General features: G+C 40.6%; 1 protein-coding gene across 1 annotated transcript in view; it reads right to left on the reverse strand.

Moving 5' to 3' along the window:
• Positions 1–17,954, reverse strand: part of ALK (ALK receptor tyrosine kinase) — a 310,706-nt gene that overhangs the window by 51,283 nt on the left and 241,469 nt on the right. The window contains exons 8-9 of the mRNA XM_032684037.1: positions 17,382–17,482; positions 6,866–7,035 (exon numbers count right to left, since the gene is read on the reverse strand). Of these exons, the coding sequence (XP_032539928.1) occupies positions 6,866–7,035; positions 17,382–17,482 (271 nt within the window). The remainder of the gene's footprint in view (positions 1–6,865; positions 7,036–17,381; positions 17,483–17,954) is intronic.

Here is a 17,954-nt window from a genome sequence, read left to right on the forward strand (position 1 = left end):
ACTGCACTCCCAGTACTTCAACTGGCACCTGTACAGCATGGACACCGGTCCACAGCACTGCACAGACATACTCACTGCAAACACAGATGCTGTAGGGAATAGCCATGAAAGAATATTCCTGAAGGCAATTATACAGGACCAGCAAAATTAGCGCTGGCAAGTTTGTCATGACTGTTGCTTAATATACCCCAGCAACTTCCTCACATGGAATCCAAATCCTCATCAAATATGTCTGCGTTTGTAAGATGTTTCATCGGAATGAAAATATTGCTGCTAAAAAACCACTTTAATAACTTGGTTATCAGAAAAATCATTACTTGTGGACCGTGGAAACGAATTCTCAACTGTTTCTTCTTTTACCCTAATTGACCTGGAGCACAGCTAGAGAAAAGGTTCCACACATATATATGGAAAGCACAAGTTACATCCTGTAGAGTTGAGTGTTAGCTGAGCTGTGAAAGCAAATGCATACAAAGGTCTATTTTTTAAAAAAAATTCTGTTTGAGGCAAATAGAAAATGCCGTACCAAGTGGACAAAACCCCCATAATACAAATCTCCTCTTTGGGGAACATCGGCTCAGCTGTTTGAAGGATACAAGTTTTACATAAATTTAAAAACCACTCAAGGGTGACTGCTGATCAAATATTTCAGTCACAGACAAGAAATGGCACCAAATGAGCTTTTTTTGGTTTGCTTCTTTGGCCCAATACATGAAATTTGAATCTAGATGAACAGCTGAAAGGTAGGACCTGGCATTTGGTTAAATATATTGAGTTATTTGGTTAATATTATTTAGTTAAACATGACAGAAACAGGATAACATCAAAGCTTCTGGGCTTGATCCTAACAGAAGACTGGTTCCGCCAAAATATCTGAGGCTTATTTACAGAGGGAAATGCAGAACTAAAATTACGAGGATAGATCTATAGCTACATTGGTATAGTTTCCATGAGGACAAACTCTTTTGCCTATGTCACCTATCCTTAAGACTTCATTGCACAGAAGTGTTTTTGTTCATGTATTCAAAATACTTTTGCATATATTCTATCCTCTTCTGTTGGGATGGAAGTGAAAAACATTCTTCTTGAATTGAAGACCTCAGAAGCTGATTTTATGCAAATTTTGCAGCTCCCTCCCTTCAGCAACTATTCTGAATGCCACCTAAATACTGTCCCTGGCTCATACAGAGAGTTCAGGTTTCTATTAGCCAGACTCAGGCAGCTGTCTTCATGCCATTATTTTAGAAAGGCTCATAATCATTATTTCTTTTCTTTTTATTATAAAGACGTGGATTATTAACCAAGATTGAACGTTAATCTCCTCTGTACTCAATCCCCCATGCAGTGACACGAACACAGCGTGTCTGTACGTACAGATCTCATTTCATAACTTGTAATGGTTTATCTCTGATGGAACTGATTTCTCTCTCTACCTAGCTAAAATAATTACGGCTGAACCTGCTTGAGACCAAGGTACGTACAGAATGCAGAAGTTTCAGGTCACTAACCCTTATTACATTCAGGTTCCCATTAACTTCTCTGTTACAAATGATGCATTGTTAGCTCACTTTACAAAGGAATACTTACTATTTGGGATAAAAGACACATTTAGACGGAACAAGATTATTTGGAGAAATACAAGCATGTTCACCAACTCAGTTACAGTGATAGAATTGCCATGCAGGAAGTTACTTAATAGCTAGTAATAAAGGTTGAGATTCAAACATGTTATTTAAGGCAATCATGCAGAATACACGCACGCACAAAATCTGTCACAGATACTCTGCACACACTGTCACCAAAACCGCCTCTTCAGATGCACAGAACAGTCACTGGAAGAATAACTCCATTTCAGGAGGAGGATGGTAGCAGACAGACAGAGTTAATCCTAGAGAGCAGAAGAGCAGTGATATGGGTGTTAAAAGTCTCGCTATTTTTAACAAAGTAATGTGTGACCACCTCAAGGCAACACAGGCTAGGCTTGTGGGATGGATGTAAGAAGAGAGGCTAAAGACATCTGGGTGTAGATGTGACCAAATAATGTATATGTGGTACTAATGTGTAGGGAGACATATGTCTAGCTTGTATGGAGGGTCCCTGTTTCTTCATAGAAGAATGGGAAGAAAGTTTAGGAATAGCATGATATAAACAGGCCTCTGGATCAAAAATGCTGCCAAGAACCTTCCTTTCCTTTTTCTTCCTTGATGGGAAACCTGATACCCAGAAAGTTATTATACAGAAAATGTGAAAGGAGTGTGACAGACAGGGCAATGCAAGAAAAACTATTGGACAAAAAGAGTGCTTAGCCACAGCTGACAGAGATAACAGCAGAGTGGTATGATATGAGACAGTTTCTTTTTACTTGTCTTTTTACTGCAGAAATGAGTGAGAATGTCCCCAGCTGCTTTGGCTGCCTTTGGGACCAGAGCTGCTGAAGAAGCCAGATTGAACAAAGGATCTCACTCCTATGGACTGAAAGGGAATCCCTCATTGATATATAGACAAAAAACCTAATGAGAACCAGTGCAGCTCGTAAAAATCCAGCAAGTCAGAAAGACCGGAATAGATAACGAGGTCAGTTTAAAGAAACAGAAAGTACAATAATTTGGACATGAATTCTGACTTGTTGCAACAGAATATCGCCTTCTGAGGTGATATTCTGAAGTCTGTAGACCTTTTTGCTTTCTTCTTCAGGAAGGTCTCTTCCTTACCTAGCCTTCCAGGTAAGTCATATTTTTCCCTTCCAACATAATAAAACTCCTCAGTCTGTGTTCAGGAGAAGGTCATCAGCAAGAAAATAATTTTGAAGCTCTCTGAGCACAATGGGACCAAGAGAAAATTGCTTTTTACTTTCTGAACATGTTGCCCTGTTTGAAGGACACAGGACCTAGCCTTGCTTTCAGTGACAAGGCAAATGGTGATGCTATTTATGACTGAAAATTTAGTTTTTAGGCCCTCAAGTAAACTCTTCTCACTCCTCCTTCCCCCACCTGGCCACTTCTGCTTAAGACTGCCTACAAATTTAGACTTTGTAATGCCAAAAAAAAAATAAATTTAAGAAGAAAGGAGACCAAGGAAACCTTTCTAACCGGTAAACACATTTAAATTCCCTTTATATTTCTATACAATCTTCTTTTGTCATAAGACTTTGCTGAGGTTGGACAGGTTGCTATTAATACTAGCCATTCTTAGCAGGTTTCTCTCACAGAGGTTACAAGGAAATCTTTAAAGGACAGGACAGGTTTAGTAGAGAATATAGGTCTTAAAAGACCTGAGCTGGGCTGGGCTGGCTCATGTGGAGTCCACTCTCAGGCAAGTTCAGCCAGGTGGTATAGAGGTACCCATAGAATATTTAGTCGACATGCTGCTCCACACAACTGGCCTCAGATTCATCAAGGGAGCAAAAATCAAGAGATTTGGAATTTGTTTCTTAAAGCATTAATTTTCCAGCCAGGCTTCAGCCTATTAGAGTTAATCCTTTTCCACCTTTCACACTGTGTAGAAAAACAGTTGCTAAGCGGGTTGGTGATAATGAGCATCTGCCTACAGTAAGCTCCAGAGAAACACTGAGTTGTAGGTGCTTGTACTTTATCTTTGTGATATACCTTAACCATACTGTTTAACTAACAGAATGGCTAATTATTAGCTACATGAATCACTCATCTTCCATTACATCAGGCTTCTCTTTTCTCTTGCTCTCACACTCCCAAAACTATATCATTACTAAAATTTAGGCTCACATGTACTAACTAAAAGCAAATATATAAAAAAAGCAAGCCCAAACTGCCAGCTACAGCAGAGCTTCCAAGCCTGTTTCCTACTTGCCTTTCTGTAAAGTTAACAAAGAACAATCCTCAACAGACTCATCACTTTTCACTGGAAAACAAGTAGTAATTTTCCATCAAACAAAACAAGCTTACAATAACGAGGTTCTCTACACTACTCTCAACCCAAATGTTGTCATACTGCACTAATGTGTGAATTCCAGTAATTAAAAATGACCAATTCTCTATCTTTCACTAATCTGTGAAGATTATTTGATTTGCAGATAATATGTCCTTCAGAGAGGGGTAGGTGGCTCTACAGGGGCTAAATGAATCACAGGAAGGATTGTTAGTTCAAGCTGAGCCTATCTAAGTGGCAAGTTAAAATACAGCACCTCTGGGGATGTTGACTTTTGCCTCTGGTAGGCACAACCTGTTTATCCAACAGTTTAAGGAGCTCTTGCACACAACTGGCTTCCTTAATTGTAGCTGCTTTGATGACCTGTCCTTCACCAGGCCCTTTGCCCTTCCTCCTCCGTGCACAGAAGATACTGAGAATTTGGAACTGGGCTACAGCTCTGTTAATCCACACACCACATGAGCCGACTCTCAAGACTGTTCTGCCAACATCTTCCAGAACAAGGAAGGAGAGGTTAACTTCAGGAAGATGTGAAGTGCCAAGCTTACAAGAAGCACTTCAGCTTCTTGCAAGTCCACATAGGGTGAATTTGCAACTGGATGCTTTTGTGAGGATCAAATGTAAGGAAAGAAGACAGTCCTCTCCTAATCATACTCTTGGAAATTAAGTCCAGGGTTGCCCAGGTGAATTCAGTGCTAGAAATCTAATATCCCTCAGTCCCAATTTAGCTACTTTGTCTTACTCCTCCCTCCTTTCTGGTACTGCCAATTCACCTGAAATGTTTTAGCTGTGATTTTCTGCCAAAATATAATTTCTCCCAACAGCCTGAGGGATATCAAACATTTAAGAAACGTCTGTTTCTAAAGATAGAGCTGATCTAATTTCTTGGAAGTCTTCCTAATGATTCTTTGAAGTGCTATAAGCCAAACATGGACATTACGTCTAAGCAGCTTTTAAACAAGCATGCTTTTAAGCAGTTTTAGAGCATATTATCTTGTTATTAATAACACTTTCCATTCAGCTTCCCAAACACAATGGAATGTGCTTTAATTTCGTGTGAAACTGGTGCACTGGTGTGCCTTATTCAAGAGCTTTACTTCTGTAAGGTGATTTAAACTTTCAGCTCCTCCTGTAGGAATATCTGCAATATTGTGGTTCTTCTAACACAGACCCTCACAGCTTCTGAGACAGGAACCAATTAGAAAAAGACAGACACAGCAAGCCTTCAGCAGCACCAGCATTGCGTTCACATCAATTAAGTACTTCTTACTGTTCAATAGAACTGTCATTTATCTTCATTTATACTCTGGAGTCTCACTGGCACCATTTTGGTGTATACTTCCATAGAATTCCTTCCTAATTTGTACATCAGTCCAGATTTCCTAAGAAACAGGTTTTGAGATGGTGAGAAAGATACCTGCAGTATTTCCAAGTCTCACAGGAGATTTGTTTCTTCCCAGGAAGGATTGATTTCAACTATATCAATCTTAGAAGAAAAATTCATTAAAATAGTGCACTTTCTGTGAATAAATAGGGACAAAAACTTTTCAAGAGGCATCAAAACTTCAAAGTTTTCCTTGCTCATGTCTTAACCTCCAACAAACTCCCTTCCTTCAGGGAACTCATTTGTCTTTCTCTGTAAGTAACAGGGAAGTAAGGGTGTCAGCATCATCTTATACATATCAGCTGAATCTGTGATTCCACATGAACCACTGCTAGCCTGGCTCCTAAGATCAAAGTATTCTCTGCCCGACTGTGCAACCAGAGAGAATTTAAAGGAAAGCAATAGTACAAGGGTACAGAATAATTCAGATACAAAACATTCCCCTGGCAACATTAGAAAATAAATCACATAAATAATAATGGCAAAATATACCATTCTTCAAAGGAAACACAGCTGAAGGGAATGAAGCAACCAGGTATTTTTACAAATGGTGCTTCAGCAGTGACTGCACAATAAACCTAATGCTGGTATTTTTTAAATCTTTGACGCACACGTATTAATTATACATTCAGGACTGAAGCATTGGCAGTGTCCTTGTTGTATTTGCAGCCTACGTGCATACCCAAGAGCCAGTAAGATAAAAGACATATTCATACCATGTTTGTTCAAAGTTCTTATGAGGCAAACTATGCCTTAATGAAATCCATTATTTCTAGGGCACAGATTCCCAAAAAGACAAAGGACACCAGTGCTCATGACACAGACTGTAGAGGCATCTTGCAGCCTAAGGGCCAGGGCAGCTGGAGGTGAAGTATGTCTGTCTTCTCTAGAAACAGTATAAGCCAGAGCACACACAGAAAGCAAACAATTAACAAGAATATTCCCTTAAAGCTGACTTGTAAGAAACAGCTAAACCAACACTCTAAATCAGCATATGCTACCAGATTAAGCATGTGCTATCAGATAAACTTTATGCTTAAAGACAGAATATAGCTGTAACTGAGACAGCTCCTTATTAAGGTGATAGCTATAGCTAACATAAAGGTGTTTAGATGGATCCTTGTTAGACTTTGCAGCAGGTTCTCCTCCCACTCTTTCATCCTCAGATCTAGACCATTGAACGCTGAGGGTTTGATACCCAGAAAAAAAAAATCAGCTGTGGAGCTCACATCCAACTCTACCAAACCACGTAAGTGGATCAAACATGCAACACAGAACAGTAAGCAAAGTGAATGGTTTCCAGTCACTGAAATGCAGACACAGGAGTTTAAGTAGCTGTAGGTTACCCATTGACCCATTGTGAACCAAGACTTCAAGTCAGGAGCTGTAAAATTGTGTGCTTTGCTCAAAATACTCAGTATTCTCATTCTCTGCATCTAACAGAAGATACCTCATGGGGACAAAGCGATTCTCTCTTTGGGAGGGAACAGCTTCCAGGAGCTATGCTGGCCATTTTCATTGCCAGGTAGCTAGTCATGAAATGACTGGTCACCAAGGAGAATGAGAGAAGATCCATACCTATCCGGTATATCTGGGAGAGGTAAGATCGTCTGCTGCCATATTCCCAAACCTTCGCTGTTATCGGAATGCCAGAACGTCCAGCTCTGTTCCTTTCCTGTCTTGTTCTCGACCAGCACCAGGGATATATTTCCCAGCAAGACACCATGGATGAGCCATGACATTCGTAGCTAGAAGAAACAGAACACTTGAGATTAATCATCACAAACATTATCTGAAAGTTAACAAAATTCTCAATTCTTCTTTCATTCGCTTCTCCCTCACTCATTTTCATGTAACCCTTTTAGAAAACTCCACAGATGTGGAAGCCTGTAATACTCAGTATATGCTATTTAACATTGGAACTACTGGCCTCTTTTTTTGTGAAGTTGAGCTTTCACATGTGTCTAATTTTAAAGGGATAAGCTCATACCTCTATTGTCTGCAATACGAAGACTACACTCCCCTAAGATGCCACCTAAGAGATTCAAGTTAAAACTAATGAAATTTTCAGCAATAAACCCTTATATTGCAACAGCAACAACAAAAAACGCGGGGAGAAGAGCTGCAATAAGCAGGCATCACTAATAATCACGTCCTCATCCCCCAGACACCCTTATAAAAAATCAGTTTTTACTTTCTATAGAAGTTTCTACTGACTTTCCAATTAAAGTTCAGCAATAATTTGGGTTTTTTCTTATTAATTAAAATACTTTGGGGAACTATTTTTCTAACATTTCTGTTATGATAATGTAATTGAATCCATTTTTATGCATTTATCCCTGTATGTAAAATTATTTCACGTAGTTTTCTCATTTTATGACTTTCTTTCCCTCATTATATAAAGAGAAAAACAATTCCTTCTACATCAGACTAGTTCCACAATCCATAGTATATTAATATATACTAATAAATCTTCTAAATTTCTTGTGAAGAAGAGGAGGAAATAGCCCTTTGTTGATAAAGACTGTATGTAAAATATATATATATATTACATACAAGAGCCGAGTCTCATCTCAATAACCAGTAGAGGTGAGAATGCTGAAAGAACGAGTTTATTAAATCTACATTAACGACGGATGTTTTGGACACAAGAAAGTGTTTAGCACAGTATCTAGGATCCATGCATATTAAAAAATAGCCCTCTATTTTCAAGCACTTCAAAGCCAACACCAAAGTCAGGAGGTTAGGAATTAGGTTTTTACACAGGAACACCTGATAAAATTACCGACTTCCTTGGTTTATAGTACAGAACATTCATATCCACTTCTCAGCATAAAATGCAACTACTAAATTTTGTTTGCTGTTCCTATCTCATGGTGTAAGTTTGTCGTGGCAGCCAAATAAGATTTAGGGGTCAAAAGGGCAGAAGTGTTGCTATTATTCCTAATTTATGCTCACAATATTGGGATGAGTGAACAAAATTCTGGATATCCATTATATTAATTGTTAGTACTGAATTTAGGGAAACACTTCAGTTCATCTGCCTGTCTCCAAAGCTACAAAGAAAGCACTGACTTTACACTGCAAAAATATGACAGAGACTGAAAAAATCTAGATGTGGTTCTTCTCTCTCTCTCTCCAGTCCAAAAATTACTGCACTTGCCTAGAATCACTCCTGGGTCTGTTGTAATGTGTGACCCAAGCACTGATAAATGTACAAACAGATATGTCACTTTGGGTCTGTGAATTCATTTTGTTACATTATTTTGACCATTCATTCAAAATTGATGAGTAAGATTTTGACTGGCAAACCATCACAGGCACCTTCCAGACCACAGTACTTCAGGGGACAAGCTAGTCAAGTCTGGACACTGGTCAAGTCTGACTACCAGCTCACTCTCACCTCAAGTCTGGGAAAGGACTCACAGAGTCCCATGTCTATACCCATGATGTTAGACAGTGGAAAATATAGCACTAAATGTGAGGATTTTCACCTTGCAGACACCAGACAGAAAAAGCAGAGTCCAGCAGGATGGCCAGGAACCCTTTCTGATACAACACAAAGTGATGGCCAAGGAGGTAGCTGAGGAGGGCTGAGTTCATACCCACTAACTGGTTCACTGGAAACAACGCTGGTAGAAGAGGCTGCTGACAAATGTTCATGGTATAGGAGGCTGATGCCTTCAAACTTGGTACCTACATGGCTGCTCCTAACAGGTGACAATCAAGATGAAAGAACTCTTTGAGCATTCTATATTTTTGAGTGCCTATGAAATGAGGCTACTGAAAAGAAATTGAAAATTGCTCTCCCTTAGGTATTACTGAAATACCTTTCAGATCCGCTAAAGTAATTTCCTTCAAGAAAACTGATCAGGACTAAACTTTTTGTTTGAATAACTTTGGAATGCCAGTGGAAATTTAAAAACCTCAAACTATACCAGGGAAGGCAACTCCTCTTACTGAGAGTCCACATGTGAAGTACTTTTAGGACTCTAATCCTAACTCCACTGTGTAACACAGTATGTGAAATTTTTAATACAGGTGAGTTGGAGCAACTTCACTGTGCCATTTTGATAGTTCAAAATTTGAGAGGTAAAGCCCTGAAGCTCCTACTAGGCAGCAGCTTTCAGACCTCTGTCTCTTCTGGAGGCCTGCCAGACAGTAACAGGCAGCATCTACACGGTCAGAAGTGAGGAAAGAGCGAGCATTTGATAGCTGTAAATGTAACACTAGAGCAAAAGCTGAAGCAATTGATGAATTGGAATGAATGCCTTTGCACACATGTCAGCTGTTTGAAGGAAAGAAGTAGCTGGCAATAGATGTGGGAGTTCAGCTCATTGGCAAAGTGCAATATGCAAACTCTAATGAACTGGCTCTGAGTGAATCGACTGGCACTGTGTCCAAATGGGCATTTTTGGCTGTGATTTCCATGGTTTCTAAGCTCCACAGCAGGGCAGTCCAGGTCTTTTCACACCTGCTGAAGTGAACCAGAGCAGATGATGAGCTGGATACCACAGTAAAGACTTCCGAATTGGGCTGGCATTCATTTTACAGAATACAGCATCAATGATGGCAGATGGTACTACACACACAGTGCATCCTGCAAGTAGAGCAGTGGTACATTTGGAAAAATCTAAATCTGGGCTGTTGGTGGAATACCCCTAACATTATGCATCAAACATCTCCCTCTGTGTTAAACTAGCAGCAAAATATTGAGAAACTAGAAACATCACTGAGAAATTAATTAAGCATGGAAGGTAGACAGTGGCTCAATGGCACCTTGCTTTCTGGCTTTAGAACCCACCAGAGCCATTGATCAGCTGTTCATATGCAAACCCACTGACTCAGTAAATGAAATGCTCTAAACTGATCTGGGGAAAATTAAAGGCAGAGAAAGCCCATGGCAAATACACAGCATATTGAGGCAAAACTCGGGTCAGATGGCTACATGCATTGTACTGCAAACACCATCTGGAAAGCTGCCTTCTGAGAATCCCCTTAGCCTCTGAGTTGGTGGAATTTCTGAACTGACAAACAGGAGACTCAACTCATCCCAGAAAGAAAAAACAAAAAACCTAATCCTTATCAATATCAACAGGGCTTGGCAGGTGAAGAAAAACAAGGAACGTAGATTTTCTAGCACAAGCTCCATAATTTCAAGACCACTTGAGAACTGAGACTTGCATTTTACTTCCTCATGCAAAAAAAAGAAATAAAATACTAAGAACCTTCTGGGTGAAGTTCGGGCCTGCTGACACCTGTGAGTCTACTTTAATGGCTAGAAACATTCCAGCATAAACTAACTCTGGGATGTCTGACTGAGGACCAATGACACGCACTCAGAGCAGCATAAATAAAACATTCTGCAGTGACACCCTGGAGAGTTGTTTCTTTTTCCGACCTTTCTGAGTGGCAATGACCCTGACTATTAGTATTACAGTCCTACCTGGCACGAAAAGTTAGTAAACAAAGAAAGGGGAAAAGAAGAACATACTTCAAACAGGGCTTGGAGGAAGGTATTTTTAAGAAGACAGAGAAGAGTCCACAGGCAGTCTTCTCCCAAGGAACTACAGTAGTTGGATCTCACTGTGGCTATCTGGCTACCCACACCTCAACTCCACAACACGGTCTTTCATCTTGTGAGACTGCACATTACTTAGTTCTCTTGCCCTCAGTCCTTGCTCCCCCTCCATGACACTTTCTCAAAGGAATTGCTCAAAATTTGCCAGACAAGGGACTGTAGGTTCTTGAAATGCAGACATTTATTCTCCTGAAAATTGTTACTCTTGTCTTGCGTCTTCTTCATGGGATGGGAAAGAGCAGAAATTGTTTTCAGATGTGAATGCACTGACCCAGTAAATGTAAGGCATTAAAGAAGCTTGGAAAACATCTCATTGTTGAAGAGAAACTGAAGCTGCGAGTTGGAATACGATTTACACAGAATTAGACAATAGCTGCAAACAACTTTGCCAAGTCTCAGTAAGCTTTGTACATGAATATGAGCCGTGTTTGACATGTGAAGTTTATCACACTGACGATATTTCTTTTCTTACTAGAAATGAGAAATGGTTACACACAATAGTACAAGCAAGACATCTATTAGTACTGTTCAGCAATTCAGATTTGGACTCTAATGAATAATAAAGAGGACCAAAAGGTCTTGTTCCAGGGTTTGGCCAGATCTACAACTATGCATAATCAGATTCTTCTGCAGTCTGCTGATACTTCTGCTTTAGCTTAGGACTCGGGTATGCAAGCAAAAACCTCCTGTAAAGGATAAAATTATAATTAACTGATCTGATCTGTAGTTTTAAAATATTTAGGCAGGCAAGAGAAGCTTGTATTTTATACGAACAGATTCTCCAGATATTTATTCTCACATTATTTCTTACTTGATTTCAGAAAACAGACAACAGAAAAATAAAAACAACAATAGAGAAAGAAAGAGAAAGTGCTCAGAATTTTCCTGTCAGAGTACTGTGGAGTGACCAGGCCTTCAAGAAATTTTAGTTGGTATAGATCCTCTGAACCAATGACACAGAAGACAAGTGGCAAAGGAAGCAAGAGAAGACAGATAACAGTGAATAAGCTGTACAGATTTTAAAAACAACACTGTAAAATAAAAAAGGATGCTAACAACATTCTGCCAAATAAAACACATGAAAGGCTGTGCTAGAGGCATATCTATATTGCATTTTTCATGCTCGTAAATGGTCAGAGTCAATGTTATAATCATGTACCCTTCTTAGTTATTTAAAGCTCAAGGAATAGAGGAGAAAAGGAGACACACTCTGCAGGTGTCAGCATGGGGCTCAGAATGCACTCAAGGAATGATTTATATCATTGATTTACATGCTTTAAAAAAATACAACACTTCTGCATAGAAAAGAGAACCGAACTAATAACCACAGAGGATGAAAACATTCTTATATCTGTAAACCTGAATGAGAGGGCAAACTTTACCCTTTACATCAACATGTTATATTTATTTTCTAGAGAGAGTATGTTTACATGCAAAAAGTAATTTCAGGGTTTAAAGAAATCTGTCTCAGTTTTGTACTAACTTACATAATATGATGAAAGAAACAGGCTTTCAAGAAACAGCTAGTTGAAATGTCAAAATAGCATCAGAAAAATATTTCCATTATTTTAAACATAGCCAAAACACAAAGCACATTTACTATCACAGTAACCTGTTTTTCATTGTTTTCCAGCACAACTATACCCTTTAAAATATTTGACCCAGGACCTAACAGAAAAATGAAATAATCTAGTTCCGAATCACAGTGTAGTCTCTCCTGCAAAGAGTCACCTTATTCTGTGGAGATGGATGTGATAACATTCAAGGCTAATTTCAAATTCATCACCATGCAGGCAACACCACCTCTGCTGTTACTGTCCTCTACGATAGCCCACATTAAGCTGCATGCATGGCTTTTACTTCTCAGGTATGGCACTGGCACTAAGATTCTGCCACAGACTCCCTTGTGCTGCGCAAAGCACAGACTTTCTAAAAATCAGTCTCCAGACTGCTCATGCTCCTGCACTGACTTTCAAACAGGAGTAGTAACAACCCATCAAAAAATGAAATCTTGCAGCACAGATGCAAGACACCCTGTACCAAGCCTCACAGAATGCAGTAGTTGTGTAGCTGGTCTTGCATCTTTTTATGACAGAAACACAAACACTTTGGGAAGACACAGGTATGACTCTTAGGATCTACAGGTACCACAACATCCTTCAAGGATGAGGATGCAGATGGCGAACATCTCTAAAAAATGGAATGAAAAGCAAGTCAGCATATGTGACTGCACCTGTACAGCAATAATACTGGGAGTGAGGGAGGTGGGACTGCCTTATTGTCTAGACGTGCGGAGCCAAAATTGAGCCTCCAGCTTCCACACAAAGGTGAGTGCTCCCTGGACACCTGCAACAGTTTTGTCAGCTCTCTGAATCTTTGCAAAGTGCTGAGAAGTAGGTGGCCATTACAGTCTGGAAACTGTGCACACCTAGGGGCTGTCAACCATGGCAAAGCAATTTAGCTTTGCCATGGTGGTGTCTGAGATGACAACACTTCCCTTGGATTTAATTGCAAAGTGGTTTCTGAGATTCCCAGAGACCAGTACTGCTACTAATGATATGCATATGGATTTCTTCTTCAAAATGAGGAGATGTGTAACTACTCCATGATCCTCTTTGCCCTGTCGGCCTTGTACAGGCCAACTAATTCCCACTCAGAGGAGGGCATTCACAGTGTGAACAGAAGGGGCAAATAATGCTGTGCTTTATTGCTTGAGCTCTATAAACTCTGCCTTTAAATCAGGCCACTGTTTCGCTTAATTCTTTGCACTTTATGTGCATTCCTATGCTCAATTACATGTGCTTAGCTTCCAATGAGCTTTTATATGTGGGTTAAAAGATTTTCACTCTTGATTACTGTGACTCAGTTTGGTTCCAGAAGCATTTCCTGAGCTTTTTGTTGCCTCTCCCTTTTCTGGCTACTTCAGGGTAATGGAGCATCTCTTCACGGATTATGCATACCACTTCCTGCATTCACCCAAGAGTCAGTGGAAGTGCCACAGTTTCCCTCTTCCATATAAATTCGGTTTTAAAACACAGTTAAAGGGGTCAACAGGCAAAGGACTCTACTGAATGTGCAACACGAAAAAGATAACAAAAGCTGTTTGGACTGCAAACAAGAAGAGATTCTTTGAAACCAGGATACTCCAGCCAAGATTTAATAAAACAACAAAGAGAAAGAGAAAAACTAACCGAACCAAGAACAAAGGGCAGCATCACAAACTAACCGCTTTGACCTGCCAAAAGCACTGAAGAACAAAGAAAATGAAAACATAAGGCTGCTCAAAACAAACAGGAGCAAAGTGCAAGGCTGTACACAAAGCTGTACACAAAGTGCAAGGCACATTCGGGCCAATCCCAAACATGTGTGGGAAAGTGCAGGCTGTGTTTATTATGGTATCTCCTGCAGGCATTTTTATCCTTTTCCCATCTTTTGATGCATGTGGGGCAGTACAGAGTAGGTCAGGCTGACTTTTCCCTTCCTGAGTTAACAAGGAGCCTCCTGCAGGGCATGGAAAGGACAGGCAGCCCAGCATGCTCCTGGTGACCGATCTCAAGCTGGAGAGAACACAAAGATGGAGGATCACGCTAGTCCTGCACTCAGTGGCAATACACATGCCAAAGAGCATCCAGGCTCTGGTGTCTCCAAGTGCTGGCATCCACGCCACTGCAAGCAGCTGCCCAGAACCTCAGCAGGGAAGGTGTTTAGACCATGGCACCCCAGTTATTTTGTCAGTCATTTTCTTTGCCAGTCTATAACAGTGGAAGATTAAACAGCCAGGCTGAGGGAAAAAAAAACAAGCCTGAAGCATTAGCAAACTCTTTGTGGCTGGAACCCAGTGTGGACTGCTTGACTGTTTCCTTATCAGCATTGAGTCCTGGTAGCATGGGCATTCTGGCCAGATTCCTCCAGCCTGGTAAACAGCACTGTGACAAGTAGAGCTCCTCATGCTGAGGCTGAAATAATTTTCCTATGAACATCTCAGGATAAAAAGCAGGGTGTCAGCATCTGCTGTTTTGGACGTAATTGGTCTAACTTGACTGGATAAAAGAAAAGAAAATTAGGGGATAAGGGGAAAAAATAGTAGCTTCACTTAACAGCAGGCCTAGTAGTGTGCCATAGCTTCCATGTAGCAGGGAGAGAACAGAGGGGAGTCAGGATTAACAAAGTGGGGACGTCTGCTGGCCTCCTTGTTGCTCTCAGGCTGTGCAGCACATGGCATTTGATAAAGTCCCATGCACAGAGCAGGGGGAAGCTCCTCATACCCAGAGAGGCAAGAGACCTGAGCAGGTAGGGAAACACACTCAGTCTCACCCTCAGGACTTCAGCTGAGCTGGGTATGTTTATATTGGGGTAGACACTGCACACAAGGAGGAGATGTTAAGTGTCAGGCTTAAGGACAGCCTCCATCATTAACATTATGCGTATCTGAGACTAACCTCTCTGGGGTAGTGGATGCATCTGTCAGAACAAGCCACTATGGAAGTGAACACACAAGGGGAGCAAGCAGATATCTGAAGGGTCACAAGAGCTGGATCAAATACAAGAGGAAGGGCAGGTTTGTGGCTTGATCTGATGATGGAAGAATAAATGGGTCTAATTCACACACACTTGCTGAGATCCCTTTGCAGCATGAATTCTGAGTGAGTTTTGTCTGTGGGATTTCAATTGTCAGAGAATCTGTCCTGGTTGTGACACTCCAGGTGGAGCTGTCAGCAGTGACAGGTAAAAGAAAACTCATCTTTTAGTGTCTGAACTCGAGCCAGTTCAATTGGAAAGTGATTGAGGGTGAATAAATACACGGCAGCATTACAGTATTTTCACAACCTCCTTTCTGAGTATAATTTCACTATTAGGAAGTTTGTTGGCACCTACTGGAGGAATAAGTACGCAGGGGGGCATATCTCCTTTCTCCTCCTGCTTTGTGCTGAAAAGTGGAATTAAATTATTCTGTGCACCGACAGATTGTTCCAGTAAAACAGAATCTGAAGCCACCAGGGACCCACTGGGAAGAGAAGCTTTTACACTATATGAAAAGGCAAGAAACAAAACCCTTGCCAAAACTCCTTCACTCTTTATTACCGACAGCTGCAACGCTGGATGCGTCCGGATGCCTTTTAAGAGCCAAGGGGAGTGACGGAGGTGGGATGGCATGTGAGCAGATGAAATACATGGCAGCTTCTCCCCTGACAGCAAGTTTAATTATTTGCAGTGTTGTATACACAAGAAAAAAATACACAGATATTGGGAAATCATTCACTGTGATTCCTGTGTCAGGTGCATTATGAAAAACACTTGCTCTTGCTGGTCCGTGGCAGAGCAAGGTCTTAAAATATTCAGAACCTGCATATGCTTTTGTCACAGACAGGAGGAATAACAAGGTAGAATATATTTCAAAGAAGGAGAATGTGAATATATCAAGAGAGCAAAAAAAGAGGTGCTTTGCTATATGAACTGAGATATCCAACGGAAGTGAACTAAACCAAACCTTAAGACAAAGAAACAGCTTCTTCTGTGTATTCCAGAGGACTTTCTAATGCATCCCCTCTTGTCCTTTGTGCATTTTAACACCACTGGAAAGGGGGAAATCTAATTCTCTTGTCTGTTCAGTGTTCAACTAACAAACAACAAACTGTGCTTTGTTAGGATTAATTTTCTCAAATCCCTCTGCTTCAGGATCCAGGAGCTTATCTGACATTTCAGGGTGACTATGCAAGATGTGAAATGTTCCAAGTCACTAGCCATGGGTCATAACTCATAAATAAATCCTATCAGTGATAATATAATCTGTGAAGCTACAGGTAGAGTAAAAAGATGCAGACAGGTCATCTTTCTGTAAACTGCAGTTTAGGGGTTAAGTACAACGGACTCAGAAATTACAACCATGTGCAAGGTTGTCTGGCAAGCCTTGATATACTTGCTTAAGTTGATGTCTTATGACTGTCAATAGCTTTTCTGCTTGAATACGAGCATGGTTACATTCTCCACGAATTTATCTCTGCTGCTGCTAACTTCAACACTCCTTATGAACAAGGCCTACACGAGCATCAGTAGCTTTGAAGTGCAGAAAGATGAAGACCTGCCAGCTCAAATCCCAGCTGACCTAGAGAAAGCATGCACTGCATTTTCTGGATGGCTCAGGGGCAGTCCTGAAGCCTATTCTTTCTTGGATTTTGCAAATATAATGCTTGTTCATGCACTTCTTCCTCTCTGTGTTTATGTAATGCTGTCTGCCGTACTCTTACAGCATATACACCTAATTATGAAGATTGCAATACATCATGTGAGGCCATACAATGAGGACAGCAAGTAATAAGAGCACATTTTGTGCCATTCAAGCAGATAACCATATCCTTCTCCTGCACAGAGGACATAAGTAAGTATATTGTATAGAAAAGCCGTCAGAGAAAGTGGCTGCTGTGCTACTGACCTAGTACCTATGTTTGAAAACCTGAGTCAAACACGCAAAAAAGCTCTGTAAATTGAAAAAGAAAAGAAAACATTATGATTTACCTCACAGGGGGAGTTCCTCAAAGGAGCTGGAAATGCAGTGCTGGTCATGACAGTCTTTGCTACTGCTGGTGCTTTGCTGGTGTTGAGGAGGAGTGCACAACCTGATAAAAGAGAAGGAAGAAGGTCAAACTGCAGCACTCAGCTTCTGAGGTTTCAGGGTTTGTGAAACCTCCCCAAAACCTATGTTAGCTGGCTCCTACTACAACAGAACGCTAGGGAGCAGAAGGCTTTTTCAATTTCTTAGGGATGCAGCTTCACCTACCTGAATACCATATTCAGGAACCACATTTAAGGAGTACGTCTACTTTTCCCCTACAGCTCTCTTCTGTTGCTCCCTGCCCTCAGATTCATCCTCCTTGCAAGGGTGAATAATAGAGTATATCTTCTATGAACAAAAAGTAACTTAGAACAGAAGTATTTATCTTGACCAAAACCAAACAACAATACAGCTATGGCAAAACACCATCAGACTAAGATTAATGCAGAGGGACACCTCTTTGCTACTTTAATAATTTGCTGTAAACAAGGAGAACAAGGCCAGTAGCAACACTAGGGTTTTCCACTGGCAGCTTT

Source organism: Chiroxiphia lanceolata, chromosome 3 (assembly GCF_009829145.1).
Source record: "Chiroxiphia lanceolata isolate bChiLan1 chromosome 3, bChiLan1.pri, whole genome shotgun sequence".
Classification (NCBI taxonomy): domain Eukaryota; kingdom Metazoa; phylum Chordata; class Aves; order Passeriformes; family Pipridae; genus Chiroxiphia; species Chiroxiphia lanceolata.